Source organism: Scyliorhinus torazame, chromosome 16 (assembly GCF_047496885.1).
Source record: "Scyliorhinus torazame isolate Kashiwa2021f chromosome 16, sScyTor2.1, whole genome shotgun sequence".
NCBI lineage: Eukaryota > Metazoa > Chordata > Chondrichthyes > Carcharhiniformes > Scyliorhinidae > Scyliorhinus > Scyliorhinus torazame.
The window spans coordinates 98,304,680-98,332,032 of NC_092722.1; the positions used below are offsets into that span (position 1 = coordinate 98,304,680).

Consider the following 27,353-nt stretch of genomic DNA (forward strand, 5'->3'; position numbering starts at 1 on the left):
GAATTTCCTTTGGCGTTTCTAGCTTTTTTAAATGTTATGAACGAGATTTAAGGTGTGATTTAAAACGGGGTAAGTATTTGAAAGTTCTTTAGAAAATCAATAATAATGATCAACATTGTGGAAATTACTTCGAACACAATTCTGGGGAAGTAAACGAAAATCAAAATCAAAATATATAAATTGGGATTTGTAAATGATTAGTTTGAATTCGGCATAGTCTTGGGTGCTCTTAGCTCAAAAAAAACGGGAGAATAAAGGAATCTAAATTGAAATGCGAAGACTAGGTATTCTTGGTTTACTGAGCCCATGTGCTCCATTGTTAGAGGCAGCCTTGATGTACCTACATTTGAAAACTTTGTTCTGTTTGTTCCAAATTTGTAGAGATTTCATTATTTTCTCTGTAAGCTCATTACGTATCAAATTTACTGATCGGGAATATTCATATAGCGAAGACTATGGATTTTTAACTTTATTTTAAGATTACAAAGGGGGAAAGGAAGATCCCAGTAGAAAGGAAGAAAGCCATTTTAGAGATGCCCAAATCCCAGACCGTAAGAGACGTTAGACAAGCACTGGGACCATTCGACCACTGTAGAGCCATTGTGTATAAGTGCTCAGAGCTTAAGGGTAAGCACTGACCAAGGGAGGTAGGCAGTCCCGAGAGCAGGTAGAATGGAGACCGGAGCTGGTGATGCACAATCAATTACTCGTGAGACAAGGAGAGTCATACTAATCGGCTTTAATCAGCTAGAACTGTACCCAGCAGCTTCGATACAGAAAGTGAAGGCTGCTGGGACGGCATTGGTTCTTATATCCCGCCTCTCAGGCCAGAGCTATGTGCGTTAGCCAATGGTAGACTCCTAGGTCTAGCCAATGGGCATCCACCTCTCAGGTACTGCAATACCTGGTATTACCACATTCACCCCAGCGGGGTGATGGCCAGTGTTACTGTCGCCTTTTGCATGGTAGGACCAGGTATTGCAGGTACCGTGATGTCGAGGGTAACAGAGAAAGTTTTTATTGTTTTATGGTGCAGCAATCAGACGATCGGGTGGCCTGGTCGTCCTTCTGGAGCGTCTGGGCTTAGGCGATGATCCTGGTGTAGGCTCCGGCGGTTGTGGCTCCGGGAACGTGGTGTCTTCCCCCCCTGGCAGCTTCGTCACCCCTAGGCGGCGCTGTTGGAGCGAAAAGTGGGCAGGGGGAGGGGCGCCTGTCGGGGGCATCGGTGCCTGTTCGGCGCTGAGTAGGGGCGGCGGCAGTACTGACCCTCTGGTCAGGTGCTGCGGGGAGGGTGGGGGTGGGGGCAATGGTGCGGGTGCGCATGGGGCTCCGGCGGGGGCTAGGTCCCGAAGGGATACCGTGTCTTGCCGGCCGTCAGGGAACGCTACGTAGGTGTACTGGGGGTTGGCATGCAGCAGGTGGACCCTCTCTACCAACGGGTCCGACTTGTGCGCCCTCACATGTTTCCGCATCAGGACAGGTCTGGGTGTCGCTAGCCAGGTTGGGAGCGAGGTCCCGGAGGAGGACTTCCTGGGGAAGACAAGGAGACGTTCGTGAGATGTCTGGTTTGTGGTAGTACAGAGCAGCGACCGAATGGAGTGAAGGGCCACTGGGAGGACTTCTTGCCAGCGCGAGACTGGGAGATTCCTGGACCGAAGGGAAGCAGGACGGTCTTCCAGACCGTTCCGTTACCCCTCTCTACCTGCCCGTTTCCCCGGGGGTTGTAACTGGTCGTCCTGCTGGAGGCGATGCCTTTGCTGAGCAGGAATTGACGCAGTTCGTCGCTCATGAAGGAGGACCCCCTATCACTGTGTATGTACGCGGGGAAACCGAACAGTGTAAAGATACCCTGGAGGGCCTTGATGACGGTGGTTGTGGTCATGTCTGGGCAGGGGGTGGCGAATGGGAACCGGGAGTATTCGTCCATCATGTTAAGGAAGTATGTGTTGTGGTCGGTGGAAGGGAGGGGGCCTTTGAAATCCATGCTGAGGCGTTCAAAGTGACGGGAAGCCTTTATCAGGTGCTCCCTCGCTGGCCGGTAGAAGTGCGGTTTGCACTCCGCGCAGATTTGGCAGTCCCTGGTGACGGTCCTGACCTCCTCGATGGAGTAGGGCAGGTTGCGGGTCTTGATAAAATGGAAAAAGCGAGTGACCCCGGGGTGGCAGAGGTCCTCGTGGAGGGATCCGAGGCGGTCCACTTGTGCTGTGGCACAAGTGCCGCGGGACAGGGCACCAGGAGGCTCATTTAGCTTCCCCGGACGGTACAAGATCTCGTAATTGAAGGCGGAGAGTTCTGTCCTCCACCGCAAGATCTTGTCGTTCTTAATCTTGCCCCGCAGTGCATTGTCGAACATGAACGCCACCGACCGTTGGTCCGCGAGGAGAGTGAATCTCCTACCGGCCAGGTAAGGCTTCCAGTGTCGCACAGCTTCTACTATGGCCTGGGCCTCCTTTTCGACTGAGGAGTGGAGAATTTCGGAAGCATGGAGAGTGCGGGAGAAGAAAGCCACGGGCCTGCCCGCTTGGTTGAGGGTGGCCACCAGAGCTACGTCGGACGCGTCGCTCTCAACCTGGAAGGGGAGGGACTCATCGATGGCACGCATCATGGCTTTTGCGATGTCCGCTTTGATGCGGCAGAAGGCCTGGCGGGCCTCCGTCGACAGGGGGAAGGTTGTGCACTGGATCAGAGGTCGAGCCTTGTCTGCGTAATTAAGGACCCATTGTGCATAATAGCTAAAGAAGCCGAGGCAGCGCTTTAGGGCCTTGGGGCAGTGAGGGAGGGGGAACTCCATGAGGGGGTGCATGCGTTCAGGGTCGGGGCCTATGACTCCATTTCGCACTACGTAGCCTAGGATGGCTAGATGGTCGGTGCTAAACACGCATTTCTCCTTATTGTAGGTCAGATTAAGGAGATTCGCGGTCTGGAGAAATTTTCGGAGGTTGGTGTCGTGGTCCTGCTGGTCATGGCCGCAGATGGTGACGTTATCAAGATACGGGAACGTTGCGCGTAAGCCGTACCAGTCAACCATTCGGTCCATATCACGCTGGAAGACCGAGACCCCGTTCGTGACACCGAAGGGAACCCTTAAAAAGTGATAGAGCCGCCCATCTGCTTCGAAGGCAGTGTACTGGCGGTCCCCATGACGGAGGGGCAGCTGGTGGTAGGCAGACTGGAGATCCACCGTGGAGAAGAGCTTGTATTGCGCAATCCTGTTTACCAGGTCGGCTATACCTATCCACGCTGCCTGACCAGAACTCCCCCTTGCTACAGCTGGCCTCCGTTACCCGAACCGGCCTCAGGCCCCCAGCACTGCCGACTCCACGCTGTCTGACCAGACCTTCCCCTTGCTGCAGCTGGCCTCCGTGACCCTGGACCAGAGGGCCCCGGACGCTAGCGAAAGCCACCACAACGATCGCTATCAACGGCCACGTGACGACGTGCCTGATCCAGCTACGTAAACCGGGTGATGGTCTGGCTATAGTCGATGACCATCCTATGTTTCTCCCCGGTCTTTACCACCACTACTTGAGCCCTCCAGGGGCTGTTGTTTGCTTCGATGACCCCTTCCTTCAGCAGCCTTTGGACCTCGGACCTGATGAAGGTCCGGCCCTGGGCACTGCACTGTCTGCTCCTGGTGGCGACGAGTTTGCAATCCGGGCGCGAGGCCGCAGACAGTAAGGGGGGGATAGGGCCGCCGAATTTAAAAGTCAGGCTTTTCAGGTGGCACTGGAAATCCAGCCCAAGGAGGGTGGCTGCGCAGAGGTGCGGCAGAACGCACAAGCGGAAATTGCGGAATTCCCTGCCTTGGACAGTGAGGTTCGCTAGGCAGAACACCTTTATCTCCACTGCGTGTGACCCGGAGGCCAGGGAGATCCGTTGGTTTACGTGATGGGTGACAAGGGAACAGCGCCTTACCGTGTCGGGGTGGACGAAGCTTTCCGTGCTCCCGGAGGCGATCAGGCACGTCGTCACGTGGCCGTTGATAGCGATCGATGTGGTGGCTTTCGCTAGCATCCGGGGCCGACTCTGGTCCAGGGTCACGGAGGCCAGCTGCAGCAAGGGGAAGGTCTGGTCAGACAGCGTGGAGTCGGCAGTGCTGGGGGCCTGAGGCCGGTTCGGGTAACGGAGGCCAGCTGTAGCAAGGGGGAGTTCTGGTCAGGCAGCGTGGAGTCGGCAGCGCTGGGCGCTTGAGGCCCCATCCAAGATGGCGTCAGCCACGGGTCGCACATGGAGTCCGGGGATACAGAAGGCGTCGGCGAGGGCCAAAATGGCGGTGCCCATCCACCCAGCGTGGTGGCCAGGGGGCAGAATGGCCGCGCCCGTGGGTCGCACGTTGCCTGTGGGTAGGAGGGCGGCGGTGGGCCTTGGACGGCCGGGACCTGGAACAAAGGCTGATGATAGTCGCTGACGACCGCTGCCACGGCGCGGGCCTGGCAGACCGCGACATACTGGCCTTTCTTGCCGCACCCTTTGCAGGTGACGGTGCGGGCCGGGCAGCGCGCACGGCGATGATTCGCTTGGCCACAGAAGCAGCAGCTTTGGCCGGCGGTGAAAACGGGCCGTCTAGCGGCGCAGGCCTGTGGAGTTAGCAGGAAAGTCTGGGGGGCTGCCGCGATGGGGTGCCACGCAGCCCAGGGGGGTGCCGTGCGCCCGGGAGCAAAAGCCAGTGCGTTTTTGTACGCAACGTCCATAGACCCTGCCAGGGCCCGTGCCTCAGTGAGGCCCAGCGTGTCCATTTCAAGGAGCCTTCTGCGGATGTCGGGAGAAGACATACCTGCCACAAAAGCGTCCCGAATGAAAAGTTCCATGTGCTCATTCCCCGTGACTGGTGGGCAGCCGTAGTTCCGGCCCAGCACTAGTAGAGCCCGATAGAAGTCCTCCAGTGTTTCTTCAGGGCTCTGCCTTCTAGTTGCCAACAGGTGACGGGCGTAGACCTGGTTCAGAGGACGGATGTAATGTCCTTCTAGCAGCGTGATAGCTGCAGCATAATTCTCCGCCTCCTCGATCAGAGGGTAGATTGCAGGGCTGACTCGGGAGCGTAGAAGTTGTATCTTCTGCCTTTCCGTGGGGGTGTCGGCGGCTGTGTCGATGAAGTTCTTAAAACACGCCAGCCAGTGCTTAAAAATAGCAGCAGAGTTGTCTGCGTGGGGACGGAGCTGAAGGCACCCCGGCTTGATGCGGAGGTCCATCCTTTCAGAAGTAATAGCTGATTAAATTGATGCACAATCAATTACTCGTGAGACAAGGAGAGTCATACTAATCGGCTTTAATCAGCTAGAACTGTACCCAGCAGCTTCGATACAGAAAGTGAAGGCTGCTGGCACGGCATTGGTTCTTATACCCCGCCTCTCAGGGCGGAGCTATGTGCGTTAGCCAATGGTAGACTCCTAGGTCTAGCCAATGGGCATCCACCTCTCAGGTACTGCAATACCTGGTATTACCACAGCTGGATACTGCTTTTTTAAAAATTAAAACATGCCCTCACTTTAGGGATACCAGACCTGACCAAACCCTTCCATTCATATTGGGATAGCGGAGAGGGTTATTGCGGCAGTAAGGGGCCAGAAACAAGGAGACCGAATGTGACCAGTATTATGAGGTAGTAAATCAGTATGTTCAGAACAAAATTGGTCTTAGCATAAATACAAAAAGAAATTTTACTCAGGAGCAGTCAGAGCTCTGTGCAGAAAATTACTGTGAAACTAACACTTTAAAATTGACACGCCACACCTCCACCAAGGTCCTAGTGCCCGATGACTCACAACTCTTTTACTCACCTAGTCCTCCCACAGCTACCCAGCTACCTAGATAGTCACTAGCAGGAGAAACAATGTTTAGAATGTTCATGATAAAGTTAGAAGATCACTCAGTAAATTACTTTAACCATTTTATAGACTGAAAAGATAGAGTGATAAACTCTATCCCAATCCCATTTATTCTTCAAACTTCTATTTCCTAACAAGATTAAGCAATTGTGAAGGTGCTGGTGGTGGAAGAGGTTTAAAAGAGATAGCCAGAATCAAGCAGCGTATAGTCTGTGCCCAAAGCGAGCCAGGGGGCGCAGAGTTTGCAACACAAGGGAAGAGTATTTAAGTTTATCAGACTCCTGACTAGCAACTGCATAGCCTAACGGGGGAGGTGATAGACATGTTGATAATTAAAGATTGGGAAAAAGAAAGGGATTGCATCCGCAGCCAGACCCCAAAGGCAGAGGACAGAGTCATGATTAAGGTGCTTCCAGAAAGGGCAGGCTTACAGCCCAGATGGGTAGGACCACATGGAGTGACGGCATAGGGGATACCTGTGCCTTGGTAGTTGTGAAAGGCTCGCTGAGGTGGAAACACTATACCCAGTTTAAGTTGTATAAAGAATTTAAAGAGATCCAACTTTCCCCCCGACTGGCGGGGTTAATATCACCTTCTTCCTAGATTCTATACAGGGAGGAGGATGTCGGCCGGCGCCCGAGGGGGAACAGGAAGACCACGAGGACTTCAAATTGGGGAGCTCCCACCGGCGATCACACATTGGAAAGCAACAGAAGAGAAGAACAATTTCTGCAGGAACTACGAGAAGGACACCGATTTGCCATTCTTGGATTCGGGACTTTGTTGTTTGGACTGTTACCATATATGATGTGCACACGGATTTGGGAATGTGCGGATATACATGTAAGGTAACAGGATCACAAGGGGAAGCTTGGGTATTTGGTCCGTATTTGAATTTAACAGCTGAATGGGCCAGTCTGCCCCCTTTGTGTGGGAGCCTGGCCTTGAAGGGTTGTACTGTCAGGAGTACTGCACACATGTTATAGATAGATTAGGATGTAAAGATGTAAGATGCTACAATCTCAGCACTTGTGGATATCAAAAGCCCACAAAATGCCCCCATATGGTTGAACTTCCCCCGGACGGGTTAGTTAGGATTGGGCAGCCAAAATTACTACTTCATGATGTCACCATGGTTTCGCTAGAAATCACATAAAACGTTACAAGGTTATTGGACGTTTTGCGCTCCAAATGCTATGATCACCCTAGTGCTATAATTTGGGCAGAGACGAGACTGCAGGAGGCCATAGATGACTATACCTACAGGATAGCCCCAGAATCAAAGTTATACAGGACAGTCGAACAAAGGGAACCTTTTGAGGACAGCTACAGGTTTGAATCCCTGGGGACAGTTCAGGAAGGCTGGGTCTATCGAACTGGATCCAAGGGGTACATTGCACACAGCGAAGGTTTGGCATACATAAGCACTGCGGAGTGCTGTTCAGAGTTGATATATTATATTTGTGTGCATGTAAAACCCTTGAGTCCCTGTCTAATACCAGCAAAATGATGGTCAACATACTAGCTTTACAGGAAGCCTTCAGAGCTATATAGGTGGTGCCGACGCAGTGGTGCTTCACAACGCCTGAGACGGAGATCATCTCAGGGGGTTTACTCTGTGGTAGCAGCCATAGCTTCTGTTTGCAAGTCACAGATTCATTGACAGTGGGAGAATTTCACCTACCAGGGAACACATCAGGGTATTTATTCGGAGCCTGGTGGAACGATTCCATGTACATTGACAAGACACCGGGCAGTATAATTCGTGAGGCAATGAATTAGCCCAGCATTATATCAGGCAGTCTGCAGAGCAAACTAGCAAGGGGAGAAAAGGTGAACTTAGCGCTCCAGGGCGCCATCAAGTTGGTCTCTCAGGGGCACACCATGGGTGTTTCGGAGGGGGTCGTTTAGCAGGCATATGGGAGACAGTGAGGATAGGGATAGCCCTGGGGACATGTGCTGTACTGATATGGGTAACAGTTATGCGCTGCAAGCAAAGAAAGGCAGGGAAAAGGCCAATTGCCCCTCAGTACATCCCAAAGGCATTCGTCTGAGTCGGGGAGGGGAGGAGAAAGGAGCGGCTGGAATTTACAGTCATGTTATTTAGGACACGTTCCGTGGACTGGCCACCCGATGGTATCAGGCACAGTCGGTGTCTTCAACAAATAAGTAAAATGGTAGGAAGACATCCATGGGGAGCAGGCATGATAATCCTCAAGATAGCTATAAATATGTTTTCAACCAAAGGAAGCACACAGAGAGAAAGGGGAGTACCTATGGCTTTATTGGGTATGTGTGTTACCAAGGGCCATAAGGGGGGAGTGTTAGCGGATGAAATTGCTATATGTGTGTCTGAATTGATACAAGTAATAATAAAGATGTCTCAAGTATTATAACAGCACAGGTCAAGGGAAAAACTAGCAGGCATGGGGTTAATATGTTGGACCTTAAAGGAAAGTCATCTGCACTGGAGATAATTCAATCATCTCACAGGGCATTAGGATAAGAAAGGATAACCACGTCATGGCCCCAGCCTGTCTGTAAGAGATTCGTTGTCCAGCCCAGTGAAGGGGATAAAAACACATTAACACCCCCATCCAGAAGTTAAACACGTTGAACAGAATCCAGGAGATTGTAAAGCATTGTATTAGCTGGTCGTTTTTCCATTAAAGAGGTCAGAAAATATGCATACTGATCACCTTGTATTGTTCCGACTGAATTGATGACATCAATGCTTATTTGTAAATCTGAAAGAACCTTAAATATATGCGCATGTAATTCTGACTATGATCAGAACAGATTCGTGCAAGCTAGAAACAGCAGCAGCTCCTGTTTTTCCTGTGTGCACACAGCAATTCCAAATAAACGCAACTTTTACAACTCCACACGGTCGAGAACAGACTCTGAGCTTTACTTCCCTCAATCATGCACAACTAGGAATTTGAAGCTGCCAACCATCTCCACCTCGGCCCCATTGATGAAGACAGGAGCATGTACAGTACGTTGTTTCCTGAAGTCAATGACCAGCTCTTTAGTTTTGCTGGCATTGCTGTTGTTACACATGTGGAAAAAACCTGTGGACGTACTGTACTTAGATTTTCAGAAAGCATTTGATAAGGTGCCACATCACAAGTTATTGCAGAAAATAAAAGCTCTTGGTGTAGGGGGTAACATATTGGCATGGATTGAAGATTAGCTCGCTAACAGGAAACAGAATAGGCATAAATGGATCATTTTCTGGTTGGCAAAGTGTAACGAATAATGTGCCACAGGGATCAGTGCAATTTATAATTTTATAATTTATATAAATGTCTTGGATGAAGGGGCCAACGGTATGGTTGCTAAATTTGCTGATGTCTCAAAGATAGGTAGGAAATAAAATTGCGAAGAGGACTTAAGGAGGATCTCGGTTAAGTGAAAGCAAAAATCTGGCAAATTAAGTATAATGTAGAAAAATGTAAAATCATCCATTTTGGGATGAAGAATAAAGAAACAACATTGTCTGAATTGGTGAGAGATTGCAGAGCTCTGAGATACAGAGGGATTTGGGTGCCTTAGAGCATGAATTGCAAAACGTTAGTATGCAGGTACAGCAAGTAATTAGAAAAGCTGATAGAATATCATTTATTGCGAGGGGAATGGATAACAAAAATAGGGAGGTTACGCTTCAGTATACAGGGCATTGGTGAGACCACATCTGGAGTATTGTGCACAGTACTGGTCTACTTATTTAAGGAAGGATGTAAATGTGTTGGAAGCAGTTCAGAGAAGGTTTCCTGGACTGATACCTCGAATGGATTGTCTGATGAGGAAAGGTTGGACAGGTTCGGCTTGTATCCGCTGGATTTTAGAAAAGTAAGCAGTGATTTGATTGAAACACAAGATCTTGAAGGGTATTGGCAGGGTGGATGCGGAGAGGATGTTTCCTTTTGTGGAAGATTCTAGAACTTGAAGAGATCACAGTTTAAAAATAAGGGGTCGCTCATTTAAGACAGAGAGGAGGAGGAGACTGTTTTTCTGAGAGGTTTGTGACTCTTTAGAACTCTCTTCCTCAAAAGGCAGTGGACCAAAATCTTTGAATATTTTTAAGGCAGAGCTAGATAAGATTCTTGATTAACATGGAGGTGAAAGGTTATCGGGGGTCGGCAAGAACGTGGAGTTGAGGTTACAATCAGATCAGCCCGATCTCATTGAATGGCGGAGAGGCTCGAGGGGCCAAGGGGCCTAGTCCTGCTCCTAATTTGTATGCATTATGAACGGGCAATTGAGCCCTGTTGCATGCAATTACTGTGCCATCTGAGAATGTCAGGGCACTGTGTGTTTCTCGGGCGACCATGTGAGTGGCAAGTATCTCCAGCAGCTTCAACTCAAACTCTAGATTGCTGACCTTGAGGGACAGCTGGAGTCACTGCGGAGAATCAGGGAGGATGAGAATTTACTGCATCGTATGTTTCAGAAAGTGGTCACGTCACAATGAGGGCAAGTTGAGTATAGTCGATGGGTGGCCATTGAAGAGGCAGGAGTTGCAGCAGTCTTCAGGACATGTGCCTCTTTCAAACACGTTATTCAGCATTAGAGACTGCCACGGGTGACAACATTTGAAGGAGAGCGGTCTACACCTGGGCTCCAATAGTCAAAGGACTGTACAGAATGGAAAAGCGAAGAGTCAAAATGCAGTCATTCTAAAAGATTCTATAGTTAGGGGAGAGACGGTAGAGGGAATGGATGGGTGAAAAAGTTAGGATGGCTCTGCTTAGAGTGAATACGTCACCTGGTCCGGATAGTCTGCAACTTGTTAAGAGACATGGGGGTGGGGGTGGAGATAGCAAAGGGGTTTGTCATAATGTTCCAATCTTCCTTAGGTGTGCAGCACGGTGGCGCAGTGGTTAGTGCTGCTGCCTCCCAGAGCCAAGGTCCCAGGTTCAATCTCGGCTCTCGGTCACTGTCCATGTGTAGTTTGCACATTCTCCCCGTGTTTATGTGGGTTTTGCCCCCACAACCCAAAAGATGTGAAGATGTGCAGGATAGGTAAATTGGCCATGCTAAATTGCACCTTAATTGGAAAAATGAATTGGGAACTCTCATTTTTATTTAAAAAAGGTATGGGGGAGTGCCAGAAAATGGTGAAATGGCAAATGTGACACCATTGTTCACGATAGTTTAAGGAGAATCCAAGTAACTATAGGCTGGTCAGCTTGACAGTTTAGAAACATAAAAATAGTAGGAGGAGACCATTCGGCCCTACGAGCTTGCTCCACTATTTATGATGATCATGGCTGATCAGCGAACTGACTCTGCCTTCCCCCGGTATCCTTTGATCTCTTTAGCCCGAAGTGCTTTATCTCAGTGCTTCTTGAAAACTCCAATATTTTGGCCTCAACGGCTTTCTGTTGTAGTGAATTCCACAGGATCACCACTCTCTGGGTGAAGAAATTTCTCCTCATCTCTGTTCTAAACAGTTTATCCCATATCCTCAGACTGTGATCCCTGGTTCTGAACTCACCTCCATTGAGAATATCCATCCGACATCTACCCTGTCTAGCACTGTTAGAGGTTTGTAGGTTTCTGTGAAATCCCCTCTCATTATGGGGAGGCGGTGGTATTGTCGCGGGCCGAGTAATCTAGAGACCCAGGATAATGATCTGGGGACCCGGGTTCGAATCCCACCATGACAGGTGATGGAATTTATAGTGTTCAATTCTGGTCGCCACACTACCAGAAGGATGTGGAGGCTTTAGAGAGGGTGCAGAAGAGATTTACCAGAATGTTGCCTGGTATGGAGGGCATAAGCTATGAGGAGCGATTGAATAAACTCGGTTTGTTCTCACTGGAACAAAGGAGGTTGAGGGGCGACCTGATAGAGGTATACAAAATTATGAGGGGCATAGACAGAGTGGATAGTCAGAGGCTTTTCCCCAGGGTAGAGGGGTCAATTACTAGGGGGCATAGGTTTCAGGTGAGAGGGGCAAGGTTTAGAGTAGATGTACGAGGCAAGTTTTTTACGCAGAGGGTAGTGGGTGCCTGGAACTCACTACCGGAGGAGGTAGTGGAGGCAGGGACGATAGGGACATTTAAGGGGCATCTTGACAAATATATGAATAGGATGGGAATAGAAGGATACGGACCCAGGAAGTGTAGAAGATTGTAGTTTAGTCGGGCAGTATGGTCGGCACGGGCTTGGAGGGCCGAAGGGCCTGTTCCTGTGCTGTACATTTCTTTGTTCTTTGTTCTTTTGTTAAACTCAATAACATATCTGGAATTAAAAAGTCGAATGATGACCATGAAACCATTGTCGATTGTCGGGAAAACCCATCTGGTTCACTAATGTCTTTTTGGGAAGGAAATCTGCCATCCTTACTTGGTCTGGCCTACATGTGACTCCAGACCCACAGCAATGTGGTTGACTCTTAACTGCCCCCTCAAAGGCAATTAATGATGGGCAATAAATGTTGGCACAGCCTGCGACGCCCATGTCCCATGAATGAATTAAACAAAAAAATTCTTCTAACTCCAGTCAATACAATCCTAACCAAACTCAATCTCTCCTCATATTTCAGTTCTGCCATTCCAGGAATCAATCTGGTAAACATTTGCAACACTCCGAGCAAGAACATCCTTCCTCAGATAAGGAGACCAAAACTGTACACAATACTCCACGTGTGGTCTCACCAAGGCCCTGCATAATAGCAGCCACACATCCCTGCTCCTGCACTCGAATCCTCTCGCTATGAAGGCCAACATACCATGTGCTTTCTTTACCGCCTTCTGCACCTGCATGCTTACCTTCAGCAACTGATATACAAGAATGCCAAAGTCTCGTTGGGGCTAGTGGGTAGGAAAGGTTTTAGAAAAAATTATCAGAGGGAAATTAAGGTTTAAGTTAACTAAGAGCTAGCATGGAGTTGTGAGAACCAGATCATGTTTGACTGATCTGATTGTATTTCAATTTTAAAGAGCACGGTGGCGCAGTGGGACTACAGCACTGAGGACCCGGGTTCGAACCCCGGCCCTGGGTCACTGTCCGTGTGGAGTTTGCACATTCTCTCCCTGTCTGCATGGGTTTCACCCGCACAACCCCCCAAAAAAGACGTGGTTAGGTGGATTGGCCACGTTACATTGCCCCTTAATTGGAAAAAATATAATTGGATGCTCTAAAAAAAATGTTTTAAAAAGAATTTCATTTTTAAGTAACAGAGACTGATTAAGGGAAAGCAATGGATGTTGTGTATATGGATTTTAAGAAAGCATTTGACAAAATTATCAAAATTGAGGCCCCTGGGATAGGAGGTCAGAGTCCAATTGGATCACAAATTAAGTACAGAAATCAATGAGAAGTGGTAAATGGTTGTTTTTCAGACAGAGGAGCGCTGCTTTTATTTTACTATATATAAACAATCTGGATTTTGGAACACATGAGTAAAATTACAAACGTTGCTGATGACACTAAACTTGGAGAAGTGGCAGACAGCGAGGATAATTCCAGTCGACTGTAACAGGACAGATTGGTTAGTGGTGAAATGGACAGTAAGAATTTAATATGGAGAACTGATGTGATACATTTTGACAGAAAGGATGGGGAGAGGAAGTATAGACTTAATGGCACAGCTCTAAAATGTGTGCATGGACAGGAGGGACATGGTGTGCATATGCATCGATCTTTGAAGGTGGCAGGGAACATTAAGGCAGCATTGAGCAAAGCAAACTGGACCTTGGGCAATGTAAATGGAGGAATCAAGCTCAAAACAGGGAAGTTATTCCAAACCTTTATAAAACTCTGATCATGTCATCCAATTCTGTTCACCACATTTCCAAAGGATGTGAAGGTCTTTGAGAAGGTGCCAAGGAGATTTACCAGAATTGTTCCAGGGTCAGTGAATTTTAGCTACAAGATTAGTTTGCAGAAGCTGGGATTGTTCTCCTTGGAGCAAGGAGATCGAGGAGAGATTCGATAGAGGCGTACACGATTTTGACAGTTTAGATAAGGGAGGCAAAGCTGGTCACATTAGTTCGATTCCAGCTTGGGTCACTGTCTGTGCGGAGTCTGCACATCCTCCCTGTGCGCGCGTGGGTTTCCTCCAGGTGTTCCGGTTTCCTCCCACAGTCCAAAGATGTGCAGGTTAGGTGGATTGGCCATGATAAATTGCCCTTAGTGTCCAAAATTGCCCTTAGTGTTGGGTGGGGCTACTGGGTTATGGGGATAGGGTGGCGGTCTTGACCTTGGGTAGGGTGCTCTTTCCAAGAGCCTGTGCAGACGCGATGGGCCGAATGGCCTCCTTCTGCACTGTAAATTCTATGATAAGTCTATGATTAGTTGATAGTGCAAGGATTAGAGGTTACAGTTAAGGTTTAGGGCAAGAATTGCAGAGAACTTTGTTTCTCCACTGCGAGCAATAATGACTTGGAACTCATTGAGTTACAAGGCTGATGGTAGCAGAGTCTATGAATGATTTCAAAAGGAATATGAATGAACCCTCAAGCAAAAATAATCTGACGGTACTATGGGGATAGAGGGGACAAATGGGACTGATTGCATTGCTTGATTGCGAGCCAGCATGGACTCAATGGAGTGAATGGCCTCCTTCTGTGCCTACAGATTCTACGACTTCGTACAAAGCACTTGTTTGATTTTTTGGCAATTTCAGAAGTCGTCTTCACACTGGAAGGTTATTTAGAATTCAAAATAAAACAAGTTACCTGCCATGGATCCAGCCATTAATCGGTGAATGTGCCCAGATATACCAAGTTTGCCGATCAAAAGCTGAACAAAACAGAATGAGCATTCCTTTATTCATAATTCTAATTATTCAAAATCCTTCCTAATCCCTGCCACAATACACACTTAGTATATGCGTGAGACCCTTAGAACACCCCAAAGCTCTGGGCAGGGACAGTACCACTACCCCACCTCGCCCTAGATGCTCACTCTCCCCTACAACACTCAGTATCATGCATACAATGACCAACAGGATGGATGGTGCATCGTGATGTGTGTCAGGTCTTTGGTACAACTATCAAACCAGTTCCTCTTCCTCTCTCTTTCCACATAGCTCTGCGATTTCTTTTCCCCCCAAATTATGTATCCAAATCTCTTCTGGAGATCCCTGCGGGACCTTAGAGAGCTTTATAAACACAGAAAGAGAGAGAGTCAAAGAAAGGGTTAGGCCGATTCGGGAACAAGGAAGCAGATGGCATTTAAAAAAAAAAATTGTTCATGGGACATGGGCGTCGCAGGCTGTGTCAGCATTTATTGCCCACTCCTAATTTCCCTTGAAGAGGCAGATAAGAGTCAACCACGTTGCTGTGGATCTGGAGTCACATGTAGGTCAGACCAGGTCAGGATGGCAGATTTCCTTCCCTAAAGGACAAGTGAACCAGATGGGTTTTTATGACCATCAACAATTGTTCCATGGTCATCATTAGACTTTCAATTCCAAATATTTATTGAATTTAAATTTCACCATCTGCAGTGGTGGGATTTGAACATGGATCCCCAGAGCATTACTCTGGGTCTCTGGTTTACTATTCCATTGACAATACCACTATGCCACCGCCTCCCCATCACATGGCAGATTGTGAGGGGATACATTGTGGCAGCAGGGACAGCGAGAGGCAATATAGGCTTAACGACACAGTTTAAACGTGTGCAGAGTCCCAGGGACACGGGGGTGCATGTACATCGATTTTTGATGGTGACAGGACATATTAAACGAGTGGTGCGCAAGGTATATGGGAACTTGGGCTTTGCAAATAGAGGTATTGAGTACAAAACCAAGTTATACTGAACTTTTATAAAGCTCAGTTAAGGCTACTACTATGGTACTGCAGTCACTTCTGGTCGCCACACTTCAGGAAGAATATGAAGGTCCATGAGAGGATGCAGACAACTTTTATCAGAATGGTCCCAAGAATGGGGATTTTAGCTCCAAAGTTAGATTGGAGAAACTAGCGTTGTTCTCTTTAGAGCAAAGGAGACTTTGGCAAGATTATGACAGGTTTAGATAAGGTTTTTCCCCATTAGCTCATAGTACAAGGACTAGGGGACACAGATTTAAGGTTTCGAGGCAGAGGATGAAATGATGAGGATTGTGAGGATGAACAAACATTATTGATGCAATGGGTAGATTCTGAAACTCGTTTCCCACACACGGTGGTGGTATCGGAGACGATCAATTTCAAAACCAAAACTGAATGAGGCCCTTGAAGGAAATAAGCTTGCTGGGCTAAGAGAATACGGACTGACTGGATTGCTCTACAGTGAACTAGCATGAACTCGATGGGGTGAATGGTCTCCTTCTGTGCCATAATGACTTTATCCTTTCTCATTATTCTGAACTCGAGAAACTAGGTGCAGTCATTCTCTCCCCGTAGGGCAATCTCCATCATCCCATTAATCAGTCATTGTACTCCCTCCAGGGCAATGATATCCTTCTTTAGACAGTGAGACCAAAACCAGACACAGTACCCCAGGTGCTGTCTCACCACAGCTCCTATACAACTGCAACAGGACTTGTTCACTCTTGCACTTAATCCCTTTGTATTGAAGGTTAATACAACATTGCTGTATTCAATACTGATGGAGATGGTTCCTCTGGGGAGTACAGCCAAAGCCAAGTCCACAGCAGCACAGGTGGCTCACCTGTACAGGGAGGGAGGAGAAAGGTCAAGAGAATGATCGGATATTTCAGGATGGTATGCTGTTTCCCTGGTGAAAGACTCAAGAATATCACTAGGTAGCAGCAGTGCACTCTGAGGGAGGAGGGTGAACAGCCAGAGGTCAAGGTCCAAATGACATAGGTAGAAAAAGGTCCTGCAGGTAGACTTTATGGAGTTAGGGAAGGGATTAAGAAACAGGACCTCAAAGATTAATCATCTCAGGATTATTCCCAGTATCAGGCACCAGTGAGTACAGGAAAAGGAGGTAGACAGTGGCTGGAGAGATTGTACAGATAGAGGGCTTTAGATTCCTGTGACAATAGGACAGATTCTGGGGAAGGTGTGATCCGTACAGGACATTCCAGAATCTAGGTAGGGAATTCTGAGATGTCAAAATCTATGCAGCCAAAAATTCTGTAGCTATCTCTTTTAAAATGCTAGGATACAGGGCCATCAGGTCCAGGAGGTTTTAGTTCCATTTATTCCTCTAGTAGAGAGGATTGGAATGTGGCCATTAAAGAAAGAGTGAAAGGACATTCCAAATAGCTACAGGATACACATGGTAATTAGCAAAGAACATAGGCTTCATAAATAGGGCCAATTAGTACAAACATCAGGTGAATTTTGCCACATCATTATAAAGTTCTGATTGGGACACAAGTGGAGTTTTATGTCCTGCTCTGGTCCCATTAGTTAAGCTCCGATATCTCTATGTTCAGATCCATAGAACCCCTACAGTGCCATTCGACCCATCGAGTCTGCAACAACCCTTCGAAAGAGGACTCAACCTAGGCCCACACCCACCGATCCCCATACCCCTCGCATTGATTATGGTCAATGCACCTAACCTGCACATCTTCTTTGGACTGTGGGAGGAAACCCACGCAGACACGGGGAGAACGTGCAAACTCCACACAGACAATCAAGGGTGGAATCGAACTCCAGTTCTAGATGACCGTTCTAATGCACTAGGATACAGGACCTATTTGCTCCACGGTTACACCACACTATTTCCCACTCATTTAGGTCAGCAAGTCACAGAACAAAAATGACTGCCACAAATTTTACTTGTATAATGATTTCATGCTTTAAAAAACACTATTATCATGAATTCTATTCACTCAACTAACTTTACCTTTCTGTATCGGTCGAATGCAGTAAACTGAATAGCACCATAAGGAAAGATCCTGACCATCATAGCTCCGTTACCCTTGTACAATCCGAGGAAGCCTTCTTTCTTTGGTACAGCACGCAGAGTAGAAAACACTCCTGTAAGAAAGATCCTGATCATAAATTAAGTTCCAAACAAACTTGCGGTTACAAAACTGACCTGCACGAGGACGTCTCTCACAGTGCTGGCCACTGCTCCACCCCGGCCACCCACACACACATATCAGGAGCCCGTGGTAGTGGCCACAGTAAGGAGATAGAACAAGTTCCGGCACCATTTCAAGCTTGCTGAGACGTTGCCCATCTGCAACAACCATAGCTTCACATCGGCGAGGATAAACACAACATTTGGGAAGAAGAGGGAGGGCAGAATAAGTGAAAGACATGTGCATGGACGACACACTAGCGACCCTGGGGGAACTCTCAGAGAGGCTCCAACTCCCAAAAGGGAACAAACTCAGGTACCTGCAGCTGCACAACTTCCTCCACAAGGAGCCAAAAGCGGACTTCCGGGTGCGGCAATGACCAGCTGAGTCGCACGTTTCGGCACCTCCCGGTGGAACGGACTTTTGAGCTCTTGATAGGAGCCCCAACGGCAATTTAAATGGCCAGAATTACTGTGCGGTAAACTAGAAGGGAATCCCCCCGGATACACATGGAAAAAGGAGAGGATAGCGGCCGGATTGCAGAAGATCCTCTGGAGCAGCGGCAAGGAAGGGAAGCTCGAAGCAAGATGGCGTCGGAAGGTGGCCGTTTGTTATGGGGCCCAGAGCAACAAGAGTTCCTGCGGCGCTGTGTGGAAGAGCTGAAGAAGGAGCTGTTGGCCCCGATATTACAGGCGATTGAAGGGCTAAAGGAGAAGCAGAGGACCCAGGAGCTGGAGCTTTGGGTCGTGAAGGCAAAGACTGCTGAAAACGAAGATGAAATACAGGGCCTGGTGGTGAAGACAGAGACGCACGAGGCACAGCACAAAAGGTGTGTGGAGAGGTTGGAAGCACTGGAGAATAATTCGAGGAGGAAGAATTTAAGAGTCCTGGGTCTTCCCGAAGGCGCAGAGGGGGTGGACGTCGACGCATATGTAAGCACGATGCTTCACTCGCTAATGGGATCGGAGGCCCCGACGGGCCCCTTGGAGGTGGAGGGTGCTTATCGAGTTCTGGCGCGAAGACCAAAGGCTGGAGAAATACCTCGAGCTATAGTGATGAGGTTTCTCCGATAGAAGGACAGAGAGATGGTCCTCAGATGGGCGAAGAAAACTCGGAGCTGTAGGTGGAAGAACGCGGTGATCCACGTATACCAGGATTGGAGTGCGGAGGTGGCGAGAAGGAGGGCAAGTTGCAATCGGGCTAAGGCGGTGCTTCGCAAAAAGGTTCAATTTGGAATGTTGCAACCGGCGAGACTGTGGGTCACACACCAAGGGAAGCACCACTACTTTGAGACGGCAGAAGAGGCGTGGACATTCATTGTGGACGAGAAGCTGGAATAGTCTGGCGAGAGAAAGAGCTTCTGGGATAAAGTGGTGGGGTGATTATGTGGGACGAGGAAGGGGAGGGGGGGGGGGATGATTTTTCAATTTGTTAATCCTTCGACCCTGTAACTTTTCTCTCTTCCCCTCGTTGGGGGGGGAGGGGGGAGCATGAGGAACTGTGGGCGCCGGTGGGAAGGAAAGGGGAAGGAGAAGGGAAATGCGCAATTAAGGGCGGGGCTGAGTGGGAAACGCGGGCTTTGCTCCCGCGTTATGATAATTGTGGCGGGAACAGGGACGCAGGAAGGAGGGGGCCTCGCACAGTGAGGGGCCGAGGGCAAAGGGGGAAGCCGAGGTCAGCCAGAGTTCGCTGACTTCTGGGAGCAACATGGGGGGTGCAACTACTCTAGAGGGGGATCTAGCGGAGGGGGGGGTGGGGGTGGGGGGAAGAGTTAACTGGGTTGCTGCTGCTAAGGAGAAGGGGGAGCTGTTATGGGACGGGGTGGTCGAGACGGGGGAGGGCACAGTCGGTGGGATATACAGGTACGTGGGAACCGGGTGAGGAGCTGGGTTAAAAAAGGGGATGGCTAGTCGACAAGGGGGGGGGGGGGGGGGGGTAAAGAGCCCCCCAACCCGGCTGATCACTTGGAACGTGAGAGGGCTGAACGGGCCGATTAAAAGGGCACGGGTACTCGCACACCTAAAGAAATTAAAGGCAGATGTGGTTACGTTGCAGGAGACGCACTTGAAACTGATAGACCAGGTCAGACTACGTAAAGGATGGGTGGGGCAGGTGTTCCATTCGGGTTTAGATGCGAAGAATAGGGGGGTGGCTATCTTAGTGGGGAAACGGGTACTGTTTGAAGCAAAGACCATAGTGGCGGATAGTGGGGGTAGATATGTGATGATAAGTGGCAGATTGCAAGGTGGTTCTGGTGAACGTATACATCCCGAACTGGGATGATGCAAACTTCATGAGGCGTATGTTAGGGCGTATCCCGGACCTGGAGGCGGGAAAGTTGGTAATGGGGGGGGAGACTTCAATAAACTGCTTGATCCAGGGCTGGACCGGTCGAGGTCCAGGACCGGGAGGAGGCCGGCAGTGGCCAGGGTGCTCAAGGACTTCATGGAGCAGATGGGAGTAGACCCCTGGAGATTTATTAGGCCTAGGAGTAAAGAGTTCTCATTTTTCTCCCATGTTCACAAGGTATATTCACGGATAGACTTTTTTGTCTTGGGAAGGGCACTGACTCCGAAGGTGACAGGGACGGAGTACACGGCCATAGCCATTTCGGACCACGCTCCGCATTGGGTAGATCTGGAGGTAGGAGAGGAAAAAGAACAGCACCCACTCTGGAGAATGGATATGGGCTTATTGGCGGATGAGGGGGTATGTCTAAGGGTGAGGGGGTGTATCGAAAGGTACTTGGAGCTTAATGACAACGGAGAGGTTCAGGTGGGAGTGGTCTGGGAGGCGTTGAAGGCAGTGGTCAGAGGGGAACTGATATCCATAAGGGCACATAAAGGGAAACAAGAGGGTAAAGAAAGGGAGCAACTGTTGAGAGAACGTCTGAGGGTGGACAGGCAATATGCAGAGGCACCGGAGGAGGGACTGTACAGGGAAAGACAAAGGTTACATGTGGAATTTGACCTGCTGACCACCGGTAAGGCAGAGGCACAGTGGAGGAGGGCACAGGGTGTACAGTATGAGTATAGAGAGAAGGCAAGTCGGCTACTGGCCCACCAATTGAGGAAGAGGGGAGCGGCGAGGGAGATAGGTGGGGTGAGAGACGAGGAGGGAGAGATGGAACGGGGAGCGGAGAGAGTAAACAGGGTGTTCAAGGCAGTCTATGAGAGGTTATATAAGGCTCAGCCCCCGGAAGGGAAGGAGGGAATGAGGTGTTTCCTGGATCAGCTGGAATTCCCGAAGGTGGAGGAGCAGGAGAGGGCGGGACTGGGAGCACAGATTGAGATGGAGGAGGTGGTAAAGGGGATTGGGAGCATGCAGGCGGGGAAGGCCCCGGGACCGGATGGGTTCCCAGTGGAATTTTATAGGAAATATATGGACCTACTGGCCCCGCTCCTGACGAGAACCTTTAATGAGGCCAGGGAAAGGGGGAAGTTGCCCCCGACGATATCGCTACTTTTGAAGAAGGAAAAAGACCCGCTGCAGTGTGGGTCCTACAGGCCCATTTCCCTTTTGAATGTAGATGCTAAGCTCCTGGCCAAGGTGATGGCGACGAGGATAGAGGATTGTGTCCCGGGGGTGGTCCACGAGGATCAAACTGAGTTCGTTAAGGGGAGACAGCTGAACACGAACATACGGAGGCTGCTAGGGGTGATGATGATGCCCCCACCAGAGGGGGAGGCGGAGATAGTGGTGGCGATGGACGCCGAGAAAGCATTCGACAGAGTGGAGTGGGATTATCTGTGGGAAGTGTTGAGGAGATTTGGCTTTGGAGAAGGGTTTATTGAATGGGTACAACTGCTATATAGGGCCCCGGTGGCAAGTGTGGTCACGAACAGGCAGAGGTCTGACTACTTCCGTCTTTATAGAGGGACGAGGCAGGGGTGTCCCCTGTCTCCGTTACTGTTTGCATTGGCAATTGAGCCCCTGGCCATAGCACTGAGGGGCTCCAGGAACAAAGAACAAAGAAATGCACAGCACAGGAACAGGCCCTTCGGCCCTCCAAGCACGTGCCGACCATGCTGCCCGACTAAACTACAATTTTCTACACTTCCTGGGTCCGTATCCCTCTATTCCCATCCTATTCATGTATTTGTCAAGATGCCCCTTAAATGTCACTATCGTCCCTGCTTCCACCACCTCCTCCGGTAGCGAGTTCCAGGCACCCACTACCCTCCGCGTAAAAAACTTGCCTCGTACATCTACTCTAAACCTTGCCCCTCTCACCTTAAACCTATGCCCCCTAGTAATTGACCCCTCTACCCTGGGGAAAAGCCTCTGACTATCCACTCTGTCTATGCCCCTCATAATTTTGTATACCTCTATCAGGTCTTCCCTCAACCTCCTTCGTTCCAGTGAGAACAAACCGAGTTTATTCAATCGCTCCTCATAGCTAATGCCCTCCATACCAGGCAACATTCTGGTAAATCTCTTCTGCACCCTCTCTAAAGCCTCCACATCCTTCTGGTAGTGTGGCGACCAGAATTGAACACTATACTCCAAGTGTGGCCTAACTAAGGTTCTATACAGCTGCAACATGACTTGCCAATTCTTATACTCAATGCCCCGGCCAATGAAAGCAAGCATGCCGTATGCCTTCTTGACTACCTTCTCCACCTGTGTTGCCCCTTTCAGTGACCTGTGGACCTGTACTCCTAGATCTCTTTGACTTTCAATACTCTTGAGGGTTCTACCATTCACCGTATATTCCCTACCTGCATTAGACCTTCCAAAATGCATTACCTCACATTTGTCCGGATTAAACTCCATCTGCCATCTCTCCGCCCAAGTCTCCAAACAATCTAAATCCTGCTGTATCCTCCGACAGTCCTCATCGCTATCCGCAATTCCACCAACCTTTGTGTCGTCTGCAAACTTACTAATCAGACCAGTTACATTTTCCTCCAAATCATTTATATATACTACAAAGAGCAAAGGCCCCAGCACTGATCCCTGTGGAACACCACTGGTCACAGCCCTCCAATTAGAAAAGCATCCTTCCATTGCTACTCTCTGCCTTCTATGGCCTAGCCAGTTCTGTATCCACCTTGCCAGCTCACCCCTGATCCCGTGTGACTTCACCTTTTGTACTAGTCTACCATGAGGGACTTTGCCAAAGGCCTTACTGAAGTCCATATAGACAACATCCACTGCCCTACCTGCATCAATCATCTTAGTGACCTCCTCGAAAAACTCTATCAAGTTAGTGAGACACGACCTCCGCTTCACAAAACCGTGCTGCCTCTCACTAATACGTCCATTCGGACATCCCCCGAAGACAGCGAGGATCCAAAGATTTCCGTCAAGGCCTCAGCAATTTCCTCTCCAGCCTCCTTCAGTATTCTGGGGTAGTTCCCATCAGGCCCTGGGGACTTATCTACCTTAATATTTTTTAAGACACCCAACACCTCTTCTTTTTGGATCTCAATGTGACCCAGGCTATCTACACACCCTTCTCCAGACTCAACATCCACCAATTCCTTCTCTTTGGTGAATACTGATGCAAAGTATTCATTTAGTACCTCGCCCATTTCCTCTGGCTCCACACATAGATTCCCTTGCCTATCCTTCAGTGGGCCAACCCTTTCCCTGGCTACCCTTTTGCTTTTTATGTACGTGTAAAAAGCCTTGGGATTTTCCTTAACCCTATTTGCCAAGGAAGTGGAGAGGAGTACTCAGGGGAGGAGAAGAACACCGGGTATCATTGTATGCAGATGACTTATTGCTGTATGTTGCGGACCCGGTGGAGGGGATGCCAGAGATAATGCGAACACTCGGAGTTTGGGGAATTCTCGGGGTATAAATTGAATATGGGGAAGAGTGAGTTGTTTGTGGTGCATTCGGGGGAGCAGAGCAGGGGAATAGATGATCTACTGCTGAGGAAGGTAGCAAGAGATTTCTGGTACTTAGGGATTCAGATAGCTAGGAGTTGGTGAATCTTACATAGGCTTAATCTAACACGATTGGTGGAACAGATGGAGGAGGATTTTAAGAGATGGGACATGGTGCCCCTGTCACTGGTGGGTAGGGTGCAGGCGGTCAAAATGGTAGTCCTCCCGAGATTCCTTTTTGTGTTTCAGTGCCTCCCGGTGATGGTCACGAAGGCTTTTTTCAAGAAAATCGAGAAAAGTGTTATGAGTTTTGTGTGGGCTGGGAAGACCCCGAGAGTGAGGAGGGGGTTTTTGCAGCGTAGCAGGGATAGGGGGGGGGACTGGCACTACCGAGCTTAAGTGAGTACTATTGGGCCGCCAATATCTCAATGGTGTGTAAGTGGATGGGAGAAGGGAAGGGAGCGGCGTGGAAGAGATTGGAGATGGCGTCCTGCAAAGGAATCAGCCTACAAGCACTGGCGACGGCGCCGTTGCCGTTCTCCCCGAAGAATTACACCACAAGTCCTGGCAACACTGAAAATTTGGGGGCAGTGGAGACGGCATAGGGGAATGACGGGAGCCTCGGTGCGGTCCCCGATAAGAAATAATCATAGGTTTGTCCCGGGGAGAATAGATGGGGGATTTAGAGCTTGGCAGAGAGCTGGGATTGTGCAACTGAGGGATCTGTTCTTAGACGGGACGTTTGCGAGTCTGGGAGCGCTGACGGAAAAATATGGGTTGCCCCAAGGGAATGCATTTCGGTACATGCAACTGAGGGCTTTTGCGAGGTAACAGGTGAGGGAATTCCCGCAGCTCCCGACACAGGAGATTCAGGATAGAGTGATCTCGGGGACATGGGTGGGGGATGGTAGGGTGTCGGATATATACAGGGAAATGAGAGACGAGGGGGAGATCATGGTGGATGAGCTGAAGGGAAAATGGTAAGAAGAGCTGGGGGAAGAGATTGAAGAGGGGCTGTGGGCAGATGCCCTACGTAGGGTAAACTCTTCGTCCTCATGCGCCAGGCTTAGCCTGATACAATTCAAGGTTTTACACAGGGCGCATATGACCAGAGCAAGGCTCAGTAAATTTTTCGGGGTAGAGGATAGGTGTGGGAGATGTTCGAGGAGCCCAGCAAACCACACCCACACGGTTTGGTCATGCCCGGCACTGCAGGGGTTCTGGGTGGGGGTGGCGAATGTGCTTTCGAAGGTGGTGGGGGCCCGGGTCGAGCCAAGCGGGGGGTTGGCTATATTTGGGGTTGCAGAAGAGCCGTGAGTGCAGGAGGCGAGAGAGGCTGATGTTTTGGCCTTTGCGTCCCTAGTAGCCCGGCGAAGGATATTGCTTATGTGGAAGGAAGCCAAACCCCCGGGCGTGGAGACCTGGATAAACGACATGGCAGGGTTTATAAAACTAGAAAGGATAAAGTTTGTACTAAGGGGTTCGGCTCAGGGGTTCACCAGGCGGTGGCAACCATTCATTAACTACCTCGCAGAACGATAAAGGAAATGGGAAGGCAGCAGCAGCAATCCAGGGAGGGGGGGCCTCAGGTGGGCCCTCAGGGGTGTTTTTGTATAGATATTTGTACTTGGTTATGTATACGGGATTGTTTGATTTTATTATTTGGGAGAGTTATTATTTTTGCTATGGCAGTTGCCATTTAGTTTATATATTATTTATCTATTTGTTAAAAAACAGTCACTGTTATTTATATTGTTTTATTGTTGTAAAAAGGAAAAACCTTTGTATGGTTTTGTTTGGCCGAAAAATTTGAATAAAATATATTTTTTTTAAAAAAGGAGCCAAAAGCGGGCAGCATAATCAAAGACCCCTCCCACCCGGCTTACTCACTCTTCCAACTTCTTCCATCGGGCAGGAGATACAGAAGTTTGAGAACACGCACGTTTAGCACAGGGCTAAATCGCTGGCTTTGAAAGCAGACCAAGGCAGGCCAGCAGCACGGTTCGATTCCTGTAACAGCCTCCCCGAACAGGCGCCGGAATGTGGCGACTAGGAGCTTTTCACAGTAACTTCATTTGAAGTCTACTTGTGACAATAAGCGATTTTCATTTCATGTTCCCCCAGAGACCTGGACACACATTTCTAGACTCAATGGTAGGGCTAGACTGGTTAGGGGACGATAAATGTGGCGACATCTACAGATGACTCATAGAAAAGGTTAGGACACCACTGGACAAGACCAGACAAAAATGGGAGGACGAGCTGGGCATGGTGATGGGAGGACGACTCTGGGTCAAGGTACTGCACAGGATCAACACCACCTCCTCCTGCGCCAGGCTAAGCCTGATGCAGTTCAAGGTGACACACAAAATGCACCTTACGAAGACATGCATGAGCAGGTTCTTCCCAGAGGTGGAGGATAGGTGCGAGCGGTGTCAGCCGGGCCCGGCCAACCAAACCCACACATTCTGGTCTTGCCTCAAACCCAGTGTTCTATAAGGCCTTTTTGGAGGTTATGTCCAGGGTGGTGAGGGTTGAGATGGAGCCGTGCCCATCTGTGGCAGTCTTCGGAGTGTCAGAGCACCCAGAGCTCTGGAAGGGAAGGGGCAGACACCCTGACCTTCGCCTCACTGATCACCAGACGGAGACGTCTGCTAGGCTGGAAGTCAGCTGCACCACCCAGGGCCACGAGGCTCTTGGACCTGGCAGAGTTCCTGCAACTAGAAAAAATAAAATTCTCAATGAGAGGGTCCGAGGAGAGGTTCCGCGATACATGAAAGAAGTTCACAAACCTCTTCACAGAGCTGTTGTGTGTTACTTGTTTCACTAAGCGTTTGGAGTCCCGATAAGAACATTTCTAAAAAAAACTAGCAGATACACACTAATGTAAATAATGGAGGAAAAAGATAGAACTGGACCACTGTCACAGGTGTGGTGACAGCTTGTGATGCCGGTGTTGGTGCTGTTACTGTGTTGGTAATTATTGTTGTTTCTGTATTGTTCCGCAAAGTTTGGATATTAAGTGCAAAAATGCCCAATACATTTTTTTAATGTAGAATTTCAAAACTAAATACACAAATTAAGACTGAATTATGTTATTATGTTAATGCACTCCATCCTGTGTTCAAATGTGCTTTGAAATGAGGCAGCCGAACTTGCTCCCTTTCCTCAATGTGCTAATTGAGAAATCTGCTAATGGGTTCTCTACTGCGCTCTACCTTCATTGGTCAATACACACATTGGGATTTGTATAGCTCCATGAGCTCTAGGGTTCGTCTTATCAGCAATCCTGTAAAGAGATCCTGATCCATTTCTTCACCTTGCAAGCTTGAGGCAGAAACAGAGTGCATCAAAGTTATCCTGATCCAGGTCATTGTGTGTATCGTGGGTCAATGGTCACCACTTTCAAAACTGAAAGGTGCTCATGCTACCTCAAATTACCCTGGAAAGGTAAATTATCAGAGAAAACATTCCACACTGTTACTATGCAGCAGGTAATATTTTCCACTAACAGGGTGCTACCATCAGCCTGAAAAAGGCATTTTGCAGACTACATAATTGAGCAACATGTATGAATTTAAATGCCGTTATGATGCCAGGTACAAATATTGCATGCCCCAATAATTGGCTGATTAAATCAAACAGGTTCCTTCAGTTGTTCACAACGGGCAGAGTACAGACCACACTCAACCAGTTTGCACTTGAAAAACCCAACGCAAAGT

General features: G+C 49.0%; 1 protein-coding gene across 3 annotated transcripts in view; it reads right to left on the reverse strand.

Annotated features, from left to right (window-relative positions):
• Nucleotides 1-27,353, reverse strand: part of slc25a16 (solute carrier family 25 member 16) — a 156,344-nt gene that overhangs the window by 38,954 nt on the left and 90,037 nt on the right. For 2 of the 3 annotated variants that reach the window (XM_072478775.1, XM_072478774.1), the window contains exons 4-5: nt 17,614-17,747; nt 14,520-14,583 (exon numbers count right to left, since the gene is read on the reverse strand). In XM_072478775.1, coding sequence (XP_072334876.1) covers nt 14,520-14,583; nt 17,614-17,747 — 198 coding nt within the window. Of the gene's footprint in view, nt 1-14,519; nt 14,584-17,613; nt 17,748-27,353 lie in introns of those variants that run through there. The other variant, XM_072478776.1, reaches the window with a different exon arrangement.